The sequence below is a fragment of the Convolutriloba macropyga genome, chromosome 2 (genome assembly GCF_964194025.1).
Source record: "Convolutriloba macropyga chromosome 2, txConMacr16.3, whole genome shotgun sequence".
NCBI classification, from domain to species: domain Eukaryota; kingdom Metazoa; phylum Xenacoelomorpha; order Acoela; family Convolutidae; genus Convolutriloba; species Convolutriloba macropyga.
The window spans coordinates 60,028,818-60,049,613 of NC_134469.1; the positions used below are offsets into that span (position 1 = coordinate 60,028,818).

The 20,796-nt window shown below is 36.9% G+C and overlaps 1 protein-coding gene across 1 annotated transcript in view; it reads left to right on the top strand.

Annotated features, from left to right (window-relative positions):
- Window positions 1–633: 633 nt before the first annotated feature.
- The window catches only part of LOC142334950 (sodium-dependent phosphate transporter 2-like), a 44,637-nt gene continuing 24,474 nt past the window's right edge, over window positions 634–20,796 (top strand). Inside the window, exons 1-6 of the mRNA XM_075383279.1 lie at window positions 634–2,772; window positions 2,852–3,176; window positions 3,248–3,452; window positions 5,029–5,142; window positions 5,205–5,355; window positions 7,423–7,847. Of these exons, the coding sequence (XP_075239394.1) occupies window positions 2,641–2,772; window positions 2,852–3,176; window positions 3,248–3,452; window positions 5,029–5,142; window positions 5,205–5,355; window positions 7,423–7,847 (1,352 nt within the window). The 5' untranslated portion in view covers window positions 634–2,640. The remainder of the gene's footprint in view (window positions 2,773–2,851; window positions 3,177–3,247; window positions 3,453–5,028; window positions 5,143–5,204; window positions 5,356–7,422; window positions 7,848–20,796) is intronic.

Genomic DNA, 20,796 nt, shown 5'->3' on the forward strand with positions numbered 1-20,796 from the left:
TGATCCGGTATCTGCTGCTGTTTTTCAATGACTAAATTGATTTTGTTCTCAAGCTTTTGTTCAATATGCAACATTCTTTCATCAATGAATTTCTGCACTGTGTTTTCAAGCTTATTCTCATTCAGTTGTCGATCAGTTAACTGCTTTTGTATGCAGGCTAGCTTACTGCCAATTTCATTTATAACATCGGGTCCATCTCTGAGGAGTTTTTTACCACTTTCTTCGCAGTCTTTACACAACCAAATAAGCCCTGAAGTTTTTTGCAGACATCTAAGGACACTTGTAGCAATGCCGGAACAATCACCGGCGTGGTACCAGCAACCACATTTAAAACAGGAAACTGATCCATCTTTGCATTCAAGATTACAGGTACCACATGGGTACTTCGTTGATTGAGTTCTAGCTTTATCTCCCATTTTCAAAGAGTTCAAGAGTTCAAGAGTACAAGAGTTCAAGAGTACAAGCCCCTTCCGACCAGTTAAGGTTGCGAAGGCACTTGTATTTATACAATTTCGTAAAAGTCTGAGAAAAGTCTGAGCCCCTTCCTACCAGTTAAGGTTGCGAAGGCACTCTAACAAAATCAAAATCAAACAACACACTCGTGCTTATAACAAAAGATAAACAGATCGAATAACTGTACCGTTTAGAAATCGTCAGAGCCCCTTCCTACCAGTTAAGGTTGCGAAGGCACTCCAACAAAAACCAACAACACAGTCAAACAATCAAAATTTACCTATTGAGCTGTTTCTTTCTTCCGTTTCGCTCTTTCTCTCTCCTTCTTTGATGGCTTGTTTTTCTTTGGCTTGCACTGTTTCGACCTCTTCTTCTTGTCACTCTTGTAAAGGCTTTTCAAGTTCTTTCTGTGCCGCCAAACAGTTGAGAGCAGTCGGGCTTCAAGTTCAGTGGACGGGTGGGTTTGTTTTAGGTCGTCTAATACTTTGAAATCTTTACTCTTGCGATGGGATAGAAGGTTTGATTTAACGTCTAATATGGTGATTTTGCTCTCCAACAATTTGCGAAAAATTTCAGGGGCTCCCTCACGTCTACAATACACAACGGCTTCGATTCGATGACTGAATTCACGCAGTATTTCGAGTAACTTTCCAGCACTTATGGCCCTGTAGTTGTTGCTTTTGTGTTTGTTTATCGAATTACTGATAACGTCGTGCCAAATTATAACTTTGTGCTTTCTGGCAAGTATACCCTGTCCTCTCAGTAGAGTTTGTAACACCTTCAATGGGTTGTTAGCGTTCTCGTTGAAGCTGAGCCCCCCAAGACTGTAACTTCTGCCAACTAATTCACTTCTGAATTTGTAGGGTATCCTTTTGATTGTGGCATTCAGTGAGCTTGCACCAATTATGTAAACCATATATGCCGGCCTCTAAAATCCCTTTCACGAAAAGGGCTCACAATAATCCGGTCTTTTCAAACAAGCACTATTTAATAAGTACAAAATAAGTACAAAATACAAGCACAAAATAAAACGCATTTTGTTAATCAACACTTGAAATTATGCTCCCGTCGATGTACATCGAGTTATATGACTTACTGTTCCCCATAGACATAATGCTAGGGAATTTTGCAAATCAATCGAATGTTTTGCCCAAACTGAAGCGAGGAGACACTCTTCAACTACGAGATTTTGAGCTATCCAAGAACAGGTTAAGAGAAAGCGACGAAAATTTCTTCTACATGGCTACAAAGTTGTTCAAGATCGTACGAAAGACGACTGACAAAGACGTAACAGAAAAGCTTCTTATCCAGATAAACTCCTCTTTCTTTCACAGAAGCTACAAATTTGACAGCTGCAGCTGGAAGGTTCTGGGCTCATTTGGAACATGCAATGCCTCCAGAAAACTGCTCTTTGACGAGCGAAGGGTTAGCAGCCGTGGGCGACGATCTCAGAAGTCTTTTCTCCTCCTCCTGTTATTAGTCGATTGTTTTGTACTGTACTTGACATTTTTTAACGTTGAATTATTTGACACGTATTGTCAAGAAGTTAAAAAAAGGCTAGCTAAGTTAATGTCCCTATTGATTTGCTCGCTGCCCGCTGCGCATTATAGTTTTATTTTAAATATTTTGTGCCATACTCGGATCTTTGACTGGCATCAATTATATCTTCTGTCGCTGAGTTTTTCTGCCATTTTTAAACCACATTGAAAGCAGAAAGGCTATAATTATGGTTAGCTATGTTTTTGTCGAGAAATAAAACGCAATTTCATGAATTGGTTCCTTCTTTTTTCCTGTTTTCAATGAACTTGTAATTTTCTCTTTTGTGTTCTCCCTAATTCAATTGGCGAGTTGGAAAAATTGTTTTTTGGCGATACCGTAAGTACATGTGCAAATCGGTATGTGTCTTCTGTTTACACTTTCAGAAGACATCCTCAGAGTTTCACAAAATTTAGTTATTGTTCAAGCCCTTCTTTAACACTGTTATTTAGAGAGCAAATCATATTGCTATTTGCTCAAGCTTTCGCCCTCGCTCAGGTTAAAGCTCCTTTATCATCTGTTTATCATGAAGTTACGTAGCAAGTTACTGAACACGCTTTACTTTCGAAACGAAGTTCTTGTGTCTTTGAAAGATAAATGTAGACTAGCCTTATTACGCTATGAGAATAAGTTGGTAGTTCTGTTTCTTTAATGGGTGGTGAAATTGTGTGGTTAATTTTGGCAGGAGTAAGCGCTCTCGTTTTCGCTGTTGGAATCGGAGCAAATGATGTTGCCAACGCATTCGGGGCTTCTGTGGGATCGGGTGTGCTTACTTTGCAACAGGTAATTGGCTTTTATTGAAAGAATTGTAGTGAACAAACTAGTGAACAAAAGAATTGTAGGTTTTTAATGTTTTTGGCAGGCTTATATATTTGGAGCCCTGTTTGAAACTCTTGGGGCCCTAATGTTAGGTGGTGAAACATCGAAGACTATCAGCACGGATATCATCATGATTTCAAAATTCAACAATAGCCAGAATGTTTTAATGGCTGGTGAAGTGGCAGCTCTAATGGGTGGAAGTACTTGGATCCATTTCTGCACTTTTCTGCGTCTTCCCATATCAGGCACACATACTATTGTAGGGGCCACAATGGGATTTGCGGTATTCAGCCAGGGACTGAAATCAGTTAATATTGTCTCTGTATTTTACCTGATGCTGGTCTGGTTGATATCTCCAATTTTATCAGGTATTGGTTTGTATTCCGCATTATCAGTTAATGATTCAAATCTGAACTGCTCAATTTTGTTTCCATTCCAGGAGTTATTTCTGCAGCATTATTCTCCATAATTCGTTTTATGGTACTGGACACGAAAAACCCAATGCGGCCTGGTCTTCGCGCTATGCCGTTGTTTTATATGATCGCTATATTTCTGAACCTGCTCTCAATCCATTTCGTAGATAATTCACCCATTGAGAAACTGTTTGGGCGAACGTTTCACGTCATTGCCAGGGCAGCATTCAGGTAAATTTTGTGCCCTAAAATTTCTCTCTATTACGAAATTGTGAAATTATTTGCAGTACATAGTAATGATAATGATGACATATTTAGTTGCTCTCAAACGCAGTTGCTCTCAAAATAATTGGTTAAATATTCTTTCTCTCGTAGTAACGATGTCTTGTCGAATGACTTTTCAATTTTCACGCTTGACTTCTTAATTTTTGCGTGATCTAAATTGCCCCATTACAATTTTTTGGCAGCTGCACTCAATTGGCGGAGTTTATGAAAGTCGAATGGAAAGTTCATTTAAATCGGTTGTATTTTTCACTGAATCGCGGTAGTTGCATAAAATAAGCACTATTAAATTACCACTATCCATTTGAAAACCTTGACTGAATTTATCCAGAATGCTGCCTCACCTGAATTAAATGGAGCCCGCACTTTTCGTTCGAGAGCAACTCGTTCGACGTTATTTAGGAACAGGGTAAGATACAAATGCAGTTTGAACGGCGAAAACCATCTTTTCATTTTGGTTTTTTTTAATAGCCGCTAAGCGATAGCGGCAATTATTGGGGACATCGTGGTTTTTTACAATTCAAAGAATTTGAATTGTATTGGGGCGCTGTCTTAAGATCTGTTCACACATTTTCATGATCTTTTAAGTCAAATTGGAGTAATGATTTTGGTCACGCCGAAACAGGAAGTGGAGCCAAAAAGCGAGTGGTTTTGCGACGTGAATTTTTTTTGCTCAAATTTTAAAGTAGGTGAGAAAATGGTGTTTGAACAAAAATTCGCTTTATCGCTTGTGATTTTTTGTTCACATTAGGCAATTTCACTTCGATTTTTACTGTTTTTTCGATTTTTGGATAGGATTTTTACTAAATGGTTTTCCCAATTCATTCTAGGCCTAGGTTTTTCGTGGAATCAAATTCTTCTTTCGCGCTTGTGGTTTCTCGTTCACATGCGGCATTTTGAAATTGATTTTCAGTTTTTTTAATTTTTTTGATCTGATTTTATTTTTGGAAATGGTTTTCCCAGTTCACTCAAAGAAACGTCTCCATCGATGATTCTTGCGACCTGACTTCTTGGAACTTATTTTTTCAATTTCACTGACTTCTGCTGCTTTGTAGTTAAAATGTGTGTGTGTGTGACGTCATTTGTTCTGCTTTTATGTCAAATGCGTGACTTACCGCACTAAAAAAAATGACGTCTGAACTCGCTTAATGAATTTTAAATTTTATGAACATTTAGTAGTTAAAGGTCAATAGTGTGCATCTAATTAGTGCCAGACATATATGCCCTAATTCTTGAGTATTAGAGTCTTTGTTTTTTGTTTCGATTATTAATATTGAGAAAGCTCCATTAGGGCTTTTTTCTTATAGAGCTCATGGGTCTCATAAAAATGACAGTCCGAATCTTGCCAAAAAGTCTAGTGGTCTATTAAAGGACTGGTGGTCAATCTGTCTATCTTATTTCTTTAGTTGTTTCAATTCATGGAAGGCCACAAGCGTCTATCGCGGCTATTTTCTGGCAATATGTCGGCTATGCTTCCGATGCTACTCGAGTGGGCTGTCCATAAATAAAATTGCATCTGTTTCAGTGGCCTGGTAGCCATCACAGCTGCAATTGTTGTTCGCTTACTATTTGTACCATTCACGCGTAAAGCTATTGAGACTCAGTTGAAGCTGACAGAGCAGACATCGTACAAAGAGAAGTCAGTATATCACACCTTTTAAGATAAGATTTATAAACTGGGTTTCCATTAATTTTTTTTAGAATACGGAAAAGCGAAAATGTTACCGATACTTTGAAGTTCTACTTCAGTTTGAATAGATGGTCCACGAGTAGTAACAGCACCCTTCAACGCAGAAGAGACATGCGAAAGAAGAGATTGCACTATAAAGCAATCTTGCCAGACAACACTCAGGTGGGCCAAGATTCACAACTGTGTTTTATTAACGCTTATTGACGTACTTAATTATAAAACAATTGTCATTTGACCGATTTGTCACGCAAAATTTGGGGCCCTTAATGAGTTTCAATGAATAAAAGCTGGTTTTTCAAAGTTTTAGTTTAAACTTTTTACCGTTTTTTTGTGTCCGAAGAATTAGTTTAATAATTCCATTGAGGATATGATTCTTTGCCATAGAGCTTTTTAAATTTAAATAATACGAAGGTGATTTCGGTCATAATGAGGTTGAAATTGTTGTTTTTATCAGAGTACAGTTTACAAAGAAAACTTATAATTTCGAAGTAATTGAGAGGAAAATTTGATTTTTTTTTTGGTTTTGCGAAATTTAAATGTTTCAATTTATTACTGTTTTGTTCGGAAAAATATCTTGTCAAATAATTAAATCCATATAAATCCGTAATGCTAGTCGAACAGTTATTTGACAATTTTCTGGTATTTTGAGACGTTTTTGATTATCGTTTTTGTGACGCAATTTATTTTTAGAATACTTTTTCGTGCTAGTTCTTGTCTCTTGTTAAAAGTTATGTTGAACTGTGACCGAAAAAATGGAAATTTTTAGCGCTTGAATTGTTGGTCGGTCTTTCATATTTTCCTATGCTATTTTCATGCATTCATCCAATTTTTTAATGCATTTTTTCACTTCATGCGCAATTTTTTAGTGCAGAAGTGAAGGTTACTTGCATCGGCTTAAAGTCATTGAGAACTCGAAATTTTGCAAGTGACTTATGCACCACGTATACCTACAGAATTTTTAAAAGCGCATTAAACAATACATTTAATCAGTTCCTCTAGTAACTGTTTTTTACGTATTGATTTTTTAAATCTAGTATTCAGTTTGCACAGTGTTCACACAAGTTTCTAACGACATCTGAGTCAAATTCTTCACAATTTGTCTTCCACATTTTCTAAAAGAACTGCCTGTTTTCGTTATTGTTGCTTCAAAACTGCTCATAAATATTTAATTAGATTGAGATCGGGATTATTTGCTGACCACTCCTGGACTTGTTGCTCCTTTTCTTTAAAAAAATTATGAGGGTACTTGATCTTGATTCAAGTACCCTTGCTGGGTACTTGATCTTGATTTAAAGCTGAGCTGCGTTTGCTTTTTTTCGCTTAAAATAGGACATTTCGAATCTAACGTTTTGAACATCAGTAACGCTCAAGGAGCACAAATTCTGCTCTACGTAGCTTTTTGTTACCATAGTGTATAGGAGCTACTAAAAATTTAGCTTCTGATATTACATGTTTTTGGAATTCAACTTGGGTGTGTTTGAAGTACAGGTTACAGTACACGTAATCAAAGGAATGTTAAGTGGGAATTGATAATTTTGGCAGTAATTAGCAAAGTAAACGGCAAAAGTATTCTGGTGAGGTCCTTTGACAAGAGGACGAAAGTTTGGTTTGGGCAACTTTTTTTGCTTCCATAAGTTCTTCGCATTTGTTCCTTTTAATTGATACTCGTTTTTTTGTCAATTTATCGTTACTGGTAAAATGGAAACAAAGTCTATTTGGGCACTTTCACGCGCGCTTTGTTGGTTGTGGGTTTGGTGAAGTTTCTGACTCGTGTTGTTTTGGAGTCTCTTGGTTTTTTCGTCGTGTGCAATGATTTTCTTCGCGACCCTTTGTTGTTTCTTCTAATTGTTGCCATTAATCAACAACTGACTGTCGTGCATGACTTTATTTGGTAAATTGTTGAGCTTTTAGTTCAACAGCATGATTTAAATTTGACTATTTTATTAGACTTACCTATATCGAAAAATGACTTCTGCTCTGGAAATTTAATATGACACAAAGTAATTGTAGGTCGGCTAAAAGGGCTAATGTGTACGCGTAATGTTAACTAGGATCTTGCTTTTGCAACTCAACGTTTTCGAAAATAGCAGGCAGTCATTTTTCTGTTTTTATTGCCTATTCCCAGGGCATTGACGGTCGGAAGGTCTATCGTTGCTATGTTCCTCTAGCGCTTTGCCGCTAACATTAATTGGTTGTAGGAAAAATTATGTGATTGCAGAATGCTTTCAGGTCTACGGAGCTGCTACGTTATCTGTGAACTCCTTCCAGGAAGAACTTGGGTCGGCTACTTCTTTCGAAAGTGTAGCTACCAGTTCTTACTCCGTGTTCCAACCGGGATCTTCCCTGTCAATTCCCGATTCGCCTATTCTCGCAAGCCGGATCTCAACAAGAAGAAGTGACTACCGGTTCAACGATGAGAATCGAAGAGATTCATCTTCAAATTTAGCCCAATCCGAGGTTGGGGAAAACGTTGCTCGTTATATTAACCACGGGACAGATTCGGGGTCTAACAATTGTACCGGAACGAAACGATCGGTACTGAAAAATAAAAGCAGAGGGGGCAGGAAAGTTAGAAAGAATTCCTATCAGGTGAACCGGAACTTGCGATACCAGGTCATCAACATGAACAGGAAATCGGGAGGCATTTTAAAGAGGTTTGTATGCCGATTTTATAACAGCTCAGAACTTAACATATAGCAAAACGTAAAATTTTCAGCCCAATGTGGACCCATTTTCCAGAGTTTTGTCCAGAGTGTGGTTTTTGTCTTCGTTTTAGGTTATCTCGTTTGAAGGTTATTATCACGCTTTAGCTTTTGATTGGTTTATAATAATAGAATATGGAAATATATTACACGCAGTAAAATTGTATAATTTCAGTTCTTACCACTACCACACCTCCGTTCAGTCGCTTGTATTAAGCACCCCTATTAACTTAGAAATTAACTTAGCAGAAATCAGAACGTTTTTACTCGTACCTCGCACTTGGAATAACTTTCGTACCCCACGCAAAATACTGAATAAAAACCGTACTAGAAGGAAAATAACTCCATAGCAAAAACTGCCTTGAATAAGGGAGATGCCACATTTATATAATAGACTTTTTGGAAATGCCTTATTTTAAATAGTATAATTTTCTCCCCTTTGGCCATAGCCTTAGGTATTTAGTCATCTAGTCATAGCCTTAGGTATTTAGTCATTTAGACTTTTAGGGGAATGATTTCCAAGCCATGAAATCAGAGCCTGGGTGTATTGCTCATTTTTAATTGGAACCAACTTTGACTCCGAAATTGTTTGTTACGCACTGATTTTTAATAGTGTTCCTCATGGTGTTATTGAGGTTTATATTAGAAGTAATTAACTTGAGTAATTGGCATTTTACAAGGACTTATTTTGGTGTTTCACAGTGCGATTTTTAGCGGATATAATTTGAATAGAATTAGCTAGTAATAGCCTTTTAATGAGCGGTTCAGATGCGTGATATATCCACTAGTTTGCCTTGCATTTTAGTGTTAAGTTAGTCGCTATTTCTTCTGTAACTAAGTTTATCAAACTTGGAGGTTTTCAAGAGAATTTCCAGTTCAATCTTTAATTATTTTTCGCAAGAATTGTTTAATAATTTTAACAAGAAGTTTCTCAAGTTTTATCAAGTTTTATAAGATGATAGGCAACTGATTGTCAGGCTGGTTCTCCGGTGTTCTGGTGATCGTAAGTTCCGCAGGGCTGTGCCTTGAGTTGTATTGGTCCTTCGTAAATATTTACTGATCTACAAGTTGGGCAATTTCCGGCTTTTGTACGTCTCTTGGTGTTTGTTCAGTACATATACAATTCCGTATTAGCACCTACTTTATCAGAATAATTACTTCACCAAGTACATAATCTCTCATGAAGTTATTTACTGATTATGTGAATTTATCATCAAGAAACTCAAAAAAGTAAATATTGAGGCTTTTAGGCACTTGAAGTGTTTGCTAGTAAAACTGTCAATCTGCGGTTGTTTCTCATAAACATAAACAAATTAGAGGTTACAGGCCTAGATGGAAATACTGGCTATATATGGCCTTGAAACTAACTGAATATTAATTAATATAAAGCACTTAATTATGGATATTTTAAGGAATATCATCACGTAACTATGAGGGACGAAATAGGTGCGTGACACTACCGGACTTTATGAAAATTTTCCATGAAAATTTTAGTGAAAGAACTGGGGTTTTACAATTTTTCTATAAAACATATAATCTGCACGAGTATGAGGATATAAACATATTTTTGTTGGAGCCACCCAATTTATGTTTTCTTAGAAAAAAGTTTTGGAACGAAAGCATTTAAGGTAAAGACAATGAAAGAAGTTAAGAGAAATAAAGTTTAAGTTAAGACAAATGGGATAAGGGTTAAAGTGAGGAAAGTTAAGACAAGATTAAGAGCTTTGGAGGAACATTAAAGGTGTGAAAGTGCGCTAATTTCAGAGTAAAGCGTGAAGACATAAGTTGAATGTTAAGATTAAGAGAGGACATTGAATTAGCACTGGAAATAATCATGGTTATTTCGTTGAATAATGGCTCTAAACTTTTAGGAGGAGAATAAGAAGGATACTGGTTAAATGAATGGTTTAAAGCACTGGTTAATTTCTGGAAGTGAACATCTATTTCGAGTTTATAAAGCACTGATTAGTTTTACTTAGTGAATGAATGGGTACTTAATTTGTTATGAGCATAATACTTGTCGAACTTATATAAGACTTTCAAGAGCTCAAAGTATACTTTCCTCTCGGGTTAAGGCGCTGTTGTCCTGTTCGTCTTCTGTATCAAGGTTGTCTGTTTCAAATTGAAGATGCGCTTTTAGCTGGACAGTTAAAGAGTTGAAGAAAAACTTGAAGATTGCTCTCCCTATGAACAGAAATCATGTCTCTTGCGGAGAAGTCTGAAGTTTTTCTCTTCTGGTTGTCAATTGCTTTGTCCAGGTGGTTGTCAGTCGTAATGCTGTCGTCGGGAGTAGGAACTACAGAGATGCATGTTACTCGTGCAATACTTTTCCGCCTTTTGGCTTTTCTTGAAGCCTTTATGGATTACTGCATTGTTTCGATGCATGGTAGTTACTTCACTCTTTGCTGGATGATGTGTTTTAGGTCCGGCTGCTCACTCTGAGCAAGAGCAGGAGCTTCTTTTCTTTATTGTCCTTCATTTGGACACTTGGGGTCCTGTTTAGGGCGAAAGGAAAAATGTCGAGGAAAAACAATTTTCATCACTTTTTGCACGAGCTCTTCAGTTTCCCTTTTCATTGTCTTTCACTTGCTTTGGCAATTTGTCTGCCTCTCAAGTATGAAATGAACGGAAACCTGTGGTGCTGTATGTGCAGTTCATTGACAGCAATCTGTTCATCTCTGAGAATTTGACTAAAGGTTTCTCTCAGTGGTCAGATATTCAAATGGAACTCGATATTGTAACTTTTGCAATATTTTTGGTTTTGTGACCAACTATTGCTGTTATGACATGTTATGGTGGTTCCTTTTGTTCGTTTGTCTATTAGATTCAGGCTTCTAGGTCTAGTTTTCTCAATATGGCACTTGTTTATGTGGTATTTATTTGTTTCAGGTGTACTTTACTTGTGGATCATGTGTGTTGATGTGTGTGTTGATTGATATTACTACTAAATATGGTGTTTAAACAGGTTGAATTGTGGTTATTTGGTTGAATGAGGGGTGTGTGATGATGGGGATAGTGGTTGGGGGGGTCGAATTTTGCAGTCTTTACATGTTTTTTCGAGTTTTTCAGATTATTTTGCTTGCAAATATGTGTTTTAATATTACTGTCGGCCCGAATAATATCACTCTGGGGTGCTGCGGCAACGGGACCAGGTATGTATCAAGGAACTGGGTTCACTGGTCTCGTTTGCGGCACCCAGAGTGTAATATCAATAATAGTACAGCAGTAGTTAATAGCTTAGAAGATGGAGGAGTTATGACATGTTATGGTGGTTCCTTTTGTTCGTTTGTCTATTAGATTCAGGCTTCTAGGTCTAGTTTTCTCAATATGGCACTTGTTTATGTGGTTGGGATGTGGAGAAGGAGAAGGAGAGGAAGATGTGTGGGAAGAAGGAGGGAGAGGGAAGAGACTGAAGATCAGGAAGATGAGGGAGGAGTTGAGATGGAGGAGACGGCAGTTTAACTAGATATTTTTATTTTTTTTTATTTAACTTATTAACTGACTTTTAGTTGTATATGTTTAGTTGTAGTTTGATGTAATATATCCTAATATACTGACTAATATACTTGGTGCTACTAATATTTAATAAGGTGCTACTAATATCATAGTAATTAGTATATATCAAGACTTGTTTTGTTGGGAAGTATTGAGGACATAGTAAGGGGAGAAATAGGCAGGATTAGTGAGGCGTAGTGAATGTTAGTGAAGGGTGTAAGTGTGGTCAGAGTGATAATGTGTGTTTTACGTCATGTGTTGTTAACTATTAGCGGTCATTATAGCAATGAGTATTTTAACTGTTGTTGTGCCAAATTGATCGAATTTTAGTGCAATTTTGAGGCAGTTTATTTATTTTGATAGCATTTATTCAGTTTGGATGATGATGAGCGGTATTTGACTCGTTCTCCTAGGACAAGGGATCAGGCCGGTCAGAGTACTAGTGGTGGTGGTACCGTGGCTGAGAATAGCGCCGATGAGAAAATGACTAGTGTCGGTGCAATTGTATTCATCATGTAGTTTAATGTCATTTATAGGTGAGTTTTTACTTGTTATTTGGCAATTGTAGCTTTGATAGTTGGTTTTTACTGTTGGAACTAGGAACTGTGGTGTGTGTGGGCATGTGGTAACTTTTTAATTGCAGTTTGTGACTTTATAATGACATATTTGTGAGAGTGTAAACTAGATGACATAATGACTTTTTTCATTTTTGAGCATTAACTTAACTTTACTTGTGAAATACTGGTCAGAAATTGGTTCTAATGGTTCTAGACACTTGTCCTGTTTATTAGCAGCGCTTGTGTGTAATTTGAACTGGTTTGGAAGAGTATTTGGTACTAATTTTTACATGTAAATTTTTCGTAATATAGGCCATTTTTCCACATCAGGGCTGGTGTTACATATATGTGAATTTTTCAATTTTTATTGAACTTTGGGCAAATTTTTTGGCTTGGCCCACTCGGTAGACATCTCTGGGGAAGTACTATGCTATAAATTCAGGTTTTTGGGCACTTTTTGGTCAAGTTTTTTATTGTTATATGAGAAAACGAAAAATGCGAAAAATTGAGGGCTCCAGCGTCACTCAATTTTTAAATTGCTCCAATCGGGCTCAAAATTGGCAGGTCGCTTCAGTGGCTCAAAAAACCCTGCAGCGCAAAAATTTGGCGCAATTTGAGCATTTTTCGCAAAGTTATGACTGTTTTTGTGATCTGAACCTGGCTATTTTTGAATCATGAAATTTCGAGTTGCATAAGTCGTCACTGTTCATACATTATCAGTTTTGAATGGTTAAAATGGTACTGTCTGTGCTTGGTACTAATGTAGATTACTGAATTATAGGGTTTTAAGCTATTTATCGGGTCAGAACATTGATTTTTACGTCCAAAATGCTAATTTTTAGGCATGATTTTTCCACTAATTGAGTTTCTTCAAGACATGTGTCGGTCTGGTGATTCTCTAGTGGCCTAAATCAGGTGCTAACTGTTTGTACTGATATCTGTGGCTATCAGGGGTAGCATTTTGGTAGCTTTGGAGTTGAATAACTTGTGTTTTGTGCCAGTTTTTCTGTGAAATTTACTAGATTTTAACTTGTGAAACGTCATGTTTTGTGCATAGGTTGACATGGGTTGAAGATGATTAATTTTTGGCGGTAATTGTGGGTCATACTAGTGAGTACTATGTTGGTGGCAGCTTTTGCTGTGGTTTAATGCATGATTTGACTATAATATGTTGAGTTTTTCACTTTAGAATTTCGGACCAGATTTTGTGAAATATGAGCAATTTTCGATTTCTTCACTTTTTTCAACATTTTTAAATTTCTATGCGATTTTAATGGTTGATTAGGCTTGGACAACTACTAGGGAGACTGAATATTGAATATGGGCTCAAAATTCGGCTATTTGATACTATTTTTATAGTCTAATTTTGGCTCTGTTTTGACAAATTTGAGAAGAGTTTGGTAGGCTTCAGTTTTTTACAATTATTTCAACATTTTACTTAACAATTTTCAATATTTTTGATATGAGCGTGTAGAACTTGAGCATGCGGATGTTTGAAGCTAATAATATCGGATTTTCAATCGATATTTCGGATTTTATGAACTTGTTCGTAAATTTTCAAAAAGTCTCCAAAATTGAGGGGCCCAGCGTCACTCAATTTTTAAAATGCTTCGATTGAGCTCAAAATTGGTGAATCGCTTTATCGGCTCAAAAAACCCTGCAGCGCAAAAATTTGGGCAGTTTTGACTATTTTTTCACGAGTTATAACGTTTTTGCTGCAGTGAACCTGGGTTTTTTGAAAAGGCTCAGATAGGGGATAGGTTATTGGCTATGAGGCTAAGAAAAACTTGTTCATAATGAATGATATTGCTATGGTTGGGCTGCTCATGAGTGGGGCTAACTGAATTAACAATAAAATTAGGCATGTTCGGGTATTAAGATGCGTTTTTGATCACTTTTTCTGGAAATTACACTTAAATTTTTGTGATTTTCGTTATTTTGGCAGACTTTTCTCAGCTTGTATTGGCACTGGGGGGCTGGGAGTGCATATTCTGAGAGATATAGATGTGGGAGTGCTGATGGTATGGTTAATTTTTGTCAGAAGTTAATATTTTTGACTCTAGTGGGAAATAACTGGATTTTTCCTGACAAAATTTAGGCGTTTTGAGAGCTTATTTGGGTTTAAGTCTTTAGGGTTGATACTGGAATGAGCTAGGACTGGTTTTTATGGTACTACAAGGCTATTGGGGGGTTGCACTAGGGTTGTAGGGGGTATAGGTGGCTTCACTCGGGTCAGGTGGGGAATAAAATGACAAAATTTTTGAAGCAGTAAATTGAAGCAGAAGCGCAATTTTCGTTTTTTCATCATTTTTCAACATATACTTGGAAATATTGGGTTTTAACGGTTGTTTGGGGTTGTACGATGTGGGTGGCAGCTAGGGGTAGCTGCTGGAGGCATTTGGGACAGTTTTTGGCATGTTTTTGGGATATAATTTACACTACATTTTAATCAATTTTAACGCACTTTGGTAGGGTTCGGTATTTTTGTCATAACTCAACTTTTATTGATTTTTGACGGGATTTTTGGGTACTGGGATGTCAAGCGTGAGCAGTACGATGGTCTAGGGCTATAAAATGGGTCAATTGAAGGTTTTTATAGGAGTTATCATTGAATTCGAGCGGATTCGAAAAGTGTCAAAAATTGAGGGCTCCAGCGTCACTCGATTTTTAAAGTTCTCCAAATCTTTTCAAAATCTGTCTGTCGGTTCCTCGGCTTGAAAAATGCTGCAGCGCAAAAATTTGGAATGATCGGGGCATTTTTCACAATTTTATGACTATTTTTCTGAGGTGAACCTAGGATTTTTGGAAAGGTCAATTTTGAGCTAAGTTTTTGGTACCTAGAATGGGTCGAGAGGGGTCAATTATAGCTGGAATCGCTTTTACTGGATGAGGGCTTTTCAGAACAATAGGTTAATCCAGGTTTGGACAAGTATTTCTTGAGATATATCAAAATAACTAGGTTTTGAGGTCGAGATTTTTCGAATTTTGGGCAATTTTTGGGCTTTAGGGCTAAGTTGCTCAGGCTTGTTGGGCTTTTGGGGCAAATAGAGGGTACTGATAGACTGTACTGGGTCTGTACATGCTAGTGGATGTAGATGGTTATGGGTAGAGGGTCGAAAACTTGACATATAAGCTCAAAAATGATATTAAAATCCAATTTATCATAGCCACTGGCGAGTTTTGGGAGACTTAAGTGTGTAATTCCTGCATCTATTACTATTTCTCTCAGTTCATAAAGACTTGCTAATACAGATTCGTAAGTGGGTTTGTGGTAGTATCTGAATTTGGTAACTAAACTGAAGATATAACGTTCGGAAATGGGGTCGAAGTAGACTAAAACTGAGCCAATATCTGGTGGATATCTATGTCTAATTGCACTTGGGGCTGCTGGGTACCAACTTTTGACTTGTCGGGCTAATCCTTTTGCCATTGCAAGGTCTGCTGATATACAGTGTGCAAAAGAGTGTGGTGAATATAAGATATCTGTTGGAGAACTTAGATATGTTGCATTTATTTCTTGACTAAAGTGATTTAAGTTTTGATTTGAAGAACCTGGTGAAGAGTTTTTTGTTTGAGATCTGGTTACTGGTTTGTTTGCTGAACTGCTGGGCTTTTTCCCTGAATATTTTGCTATACTTGCTCTAACTTGATCTAGTTTTGTCTCTCTACTTGGTGTTTTTGACTGTTGTGCTGCTTGTGCTGATGCTTTTATTGCTTCACGTTTTTCTTCTTGTTCTAATCTGGCTCGTGCATTTTTTGGTCTAGGGCTCCCTGATCTTCTAACTTGGTTGGTTAGGTAAGGGTTTTTTCTATCTTCATCGTGTAACCATATTTGTCTAGTTATTTTAAATCCTTGGATATTTTTCTTCTGTTGGTATTTTGGTGATTTGAAAGCACTTTTTTCTGGTTGTCGTTTAGGATGATAAGGTCGGGCTCTTAATTTTCTATCAGTTAACGCAAATTGTTCTTCACGTGTTTCTGGAGGCGAGTCACTATCGAATGGTTCTATTGGCGTACGAGGCTGTTGATCTGGTAGGGACATTTCATCATCTGATGAAGATGATACAAGAGGGACACGAACTTCTGGTTCTTGTTGTCTGATTTCATCAGCAATTAACGGATTAACTGGTATTCGGGCAATTTGCTCTGCGTCCAGATTTAGGTCAGCTTAATTTTCGTCTGAACTGCTGTTTTCATCAAATAAGTTTGGGATTGCTTCATCTGAGCTTGAGGAATCAAATACTGGAAGATTAACTGGGGCAGTTCGTGGTCTAACTGCTGGTGCTACTACCCTTGGTGGGGCCGGTGGTGCTGCTGGATGTGCTGCTACTGCTGGTCCTGCTAATGGTCCACCTAGAGGAACATTTATGGTCACTCTGACTGGATCTTGTTTCACTTTCTTGGATTGTTGTATCTCTGTTTCTTGCTCAGTGATTAATTCTGGGATATGTTTATCAAATAGGTCAGGTTCCATGTGTTGTCTTCTCGACGGATCAGGTTGAAAGTTTACAGGATTAATGACTTCGAGATCTTTAGGGGCTTCACTTGGTTTAATGGGCTTCAGTCTAATGCGATGCACACATTGGGTGTAATTCGTATTTACTTTTCGAATGATGTAATTAGAATCAGTAAGGGCTTTTTCCACTTTATATAGCGGGAGCCATTTCTGTACTTGGGAAGCTATTACTGTTGATTGTTCTAGGAGCTTAGGATTTAAAAGTAAACAGAATGATTTTTCCGGAATCGGTTTCGCTGAAGCTTTTTGATCATAATACTTTTTGTACTTCAGGTATGCGGTCGTCAGTTTTTCTTTGTTTTCTCCAAACTTTTGCATCATGGCATCTTGCAGTTCATTTACAAAATCCGAGTTTACTGCTTCTGCATCCATTACTTTTCTAGAGAACCTAATGTCGAGGGGCTTTATGGGTTCTCTGCCATGGAATAAAGTTGAGGGACAACAATTTGTCGCTGAATGATATGAAGTATTATGAATAAAGGTTGCAAGAGGAACATATTTGTGCCAATCTTTCCATTGTTCCTCAGTATTGAGTTTCAAGATTCGTTTCAATGTTCCATGTGATCGTTCTACTGCTCCAATGGTTTGAGGGTGTTTCAGTGAGGCGTGTTTTAACTTTACTTCTAATAAACTTGCTAATTCTGACATTAATTCGGAAGTAAAATTTGTTCCTAAGTCACTAAGTATTGTTTGAGGAATGTAGCTGTGTTGGAAGAACACCTTTACTAGTTCTCTGGCTACTGTATCAGCATATCCATTGGTTAACGGAACTGCGAATAGGTACTTTGTAAATACATCTATTCCACTCAAGACATACTTATATTGTGATGACTTTAGGGGGCCTACTAAATCTATTTGTAGCATATCTCCTGGGTATGATTGTAGAGAACTGACTGGTTGTAGCTTGGGTGTGATGTGGCTTTTTGGTACTCTGTTAAGTTGAAGACAAGTGAGGCAATTTTTGATGAAACTAATGAAATGTTCGGTGAAGCCTGGGTAATAGAATCGCTTTCTGAATTCCTGAATTGTTGCTTTAATGCCTAAATGACCTGCTGTTTGTGAATTATGAAGCCTGTATATAGTCTCTTTCCACAAATGCTTAGGTACACAGAATTGTTTATGAAGTACTTTTCCAGTATCATCATAAAATTTCCGGTATAAGACATTCCCTTCAAGAATTAATCTGTTTAAATGTTTGTGATACTTTTTTAAATTGGTGGAAGTCTGGTTGTTGATTATTCTGTTGAATCCAATTTATTACTGTTCTAATGTCTGTATCTTTTTGCTGCTCTTCTGCTAAATTAAGGCTAATTAAGTTGTCTGTAAGATCTGGGAACTCATCTAATGGATTTGGGTACTCAATTGAATTTATTTCTGTTTTTCTTTTTAGTTTAAAGAGCCCTTGAATTTCTGTTACTGGTAAGTTACTTTGACGTTTTTTGTATTCTTCATAAAGCCCAATCTTTTTGAGAGCGTTCAGTGCTTCTCCATTCAATTCGTCATCGTTAATTTCAGTGTCTAGTAGTACGTTTAGTTCAACATCTGGGTTTTGTGCTTCTGTGTCAATTTCGATTTCTCTAACTGGTATTCTGTCTGTTAATTTTAAGGACATTGTTGCGGTTTTGTCATTCTCCATTCGGGAGAGAAAATCTGCAGCGTAATTAGCGCGTCCAGGAATGTGAGCAATTACTATATTAAATGCAAGTATTCTGTCTAAACAATTCCAAAGAGATGGCGGTATTACTTTTAACTGAAAGAATTGTGTGAGGCTTTTGTTGTCAGTTAGTATAATTACTTGTTTACTTGATCCCCAAATGTAGTGCGAAAAGTAGTCCAGCGCGTAGTACAAAGCTAGGAACTCTTTGTAGTAAATTGAGAACTTTAATTGCGTAGCATTAAACAAATGCGATCCAAACGATACGGGAGCGTATGTTTTCTTTTCTTTCTTTCCTGTTTCGTTTACGTAGTCTTCCACCATTAGTACAAAACCTGCACCGTGGTAACTAGCGTCACAAAGAATTACATACTGCAAGCCTGGTTTTGGCAATCGCAATGTTACATTTGTTGCTTCCATTAGATCGTTCTTTATTACTTCTAATGCTTTTACATGTTCTTCTGTGGTTTCTATTACTGCATCCTTCTTCAGGAGCTTGTAAAATGACATTAGTTTTTCACCTAGGTTAGGGATGTAATTACGGAAGAATTGCGTGAAGCCGATTAGTCGCTTTACTTGTTTTGTTGTTTTTGGCATTTTGAATTTATCAAGAAATTTAGTTATTTTCGACTTTTCTGGTGATATTCCTTCTGCACTGATGTTATTTCCAAGGAATTTCATTGTGTCTGTTGCTATTTCACACTTTTCAGGTGACAATTTCAGTCCCGATTGACGTATACATGTAAAGATTTCTCGTAAAGAGGGTACCAATTGTTCAAAACTTGTTACTGCATTTCCAATATCATCCATAAACTGGGTACAATTTCCTGAAGCTAGGCATGGGTCCAAGTAATGTCTAATAAAGGAACTAAATCCGGTTACTGACTTATTCAATCCTTGTGCAAGACATTTATATGCATAAGTTCTCGAAGCAAAGTTAAATGCTAGCAGTTGCACTGATACATCGTCTGCCATTTGCACACAGTGATATGCTTGAGAACAGTCAAGTTTCGTAAACAGTTTTTTCCCTGCAAAGTAGTTTATTGCGTCGCTCATGTTCGAAATAGGGAAATTGGTATTCACATAGTCATTTTTCAACAAGTGGTTTACTTTTCTCAAGTCAATTAATAGTCTAAGTCTTCCTGAATTTTTCCGTTGAGCGAAAAGTGGACTACTATATCTTGATTGGGACAAAGTTGTTATCAGTCCGTAATAATGCATTAGTGCGAGCTCTACTTGTAACTCATTTCTCAAATGGACGGGTGTTGGAGGTCCTTGTTCATAAATTGGTATGCTTCTTTCTGGAGTTAACTTTATTTTCAAATCAGTATTGTATCCGACGTCAAATCTATGTTTTGCAAAAATGTCACTGAATTCAACTAATAGTTCACCTACTACTGCTTTTTGCTCATCATTGAGGGCTGATTTTTCCCACGGAAACTTGCTCAAAAATGTTATTTTATCCTGATGATTACCCTTTGGATCTAATTTCTCCATTTCTTGCAGTTTTAGCAGTTGCTCATAGATATCTCTCTGCAAGGGCGACAAATTTGTCGGATCTGGGCACGTTTCAGGTGTTGGGAACCACAGTTTTTCATATTCCGGGGCCGGTTTCGCTGGCTGAGATTTTCTTTTTGGGGTGTCTGTAACTTGAATTAATTGATTTATTTCTGTTAAGTAATTTTCGCTCATTTTTGCAACATTAATTAATTGAGGATCTACTTCTAACAACTTTTCAGCTTGGTCTGATGTTAAGAATGAGAATTTGGCTATTTCTTCGCCTTTATTTATGGTAATTAGGTGGTCAGTAATGTTCAGAACATAGATATACAGAATATTATTTTCAGCAACTTTACTTAAAGAGGACGTTAATATTACTTCGCTATCTTTTTCAAAGATTTCGTTTGGAATTATTACCCCACAAAGGTCAGCGAATGATTCTAGTTTATCGTAGAGCTTGCATTCTAATACTGCTTGTTGATTTGGTTGTAGAACTTGCTTTTTCTGTGTGTAAACTCCGAATTTTTTACGTTTTACAACTCTTCTAGGTTGCTTTTCTGGCTTTATTTCATTTATTTGCAGAGTTTGATCAGGGAATTTAATGTAACTTTGTCCTGGGCAGATGCTAACTTTGTGTTTAACGAAGAATGGATTGCCTAATATTACAGGAGTTGTGACAATTAAAACAAGGAAATCTTCTGTAAATGTTTGTGTGCCCAATTTAAATGTAACTTTAATTGCTTTATCAATTTTAACTATATTTCCGTTTGCCATTTTAACTTTATCTAGATCAGGCTTTTCTATTTCTGTTATTGAATTGATATTTGTATTAATAAGCTCCTTGTAAAACTCACGACTTATCACATTGGCAAATGCTCCTGTATCAATTAGTGCGCGTCTTTCTAATTCTCCATTAAATTTAACTTTAACATAAGATAATGTTCTGCCTAAAAGTGGGACAATGCTGAATAATTGCTGAACATGTGGTGTTGGCTTTGGTGTGGGTTGAGGTACTTGTGTTGGGAGTTGCACAGAATTATTGACTTTACTTTTATTATTATTACTTTTGCGTTTTCTACGCTTTTTGTTACTTTTATTATAAACTGGTTCTATTACTTTATCTAAATAAGGACTAGACGTGCTTTCGTTATAATGATTAACTGAGTTTTTATAATTTTT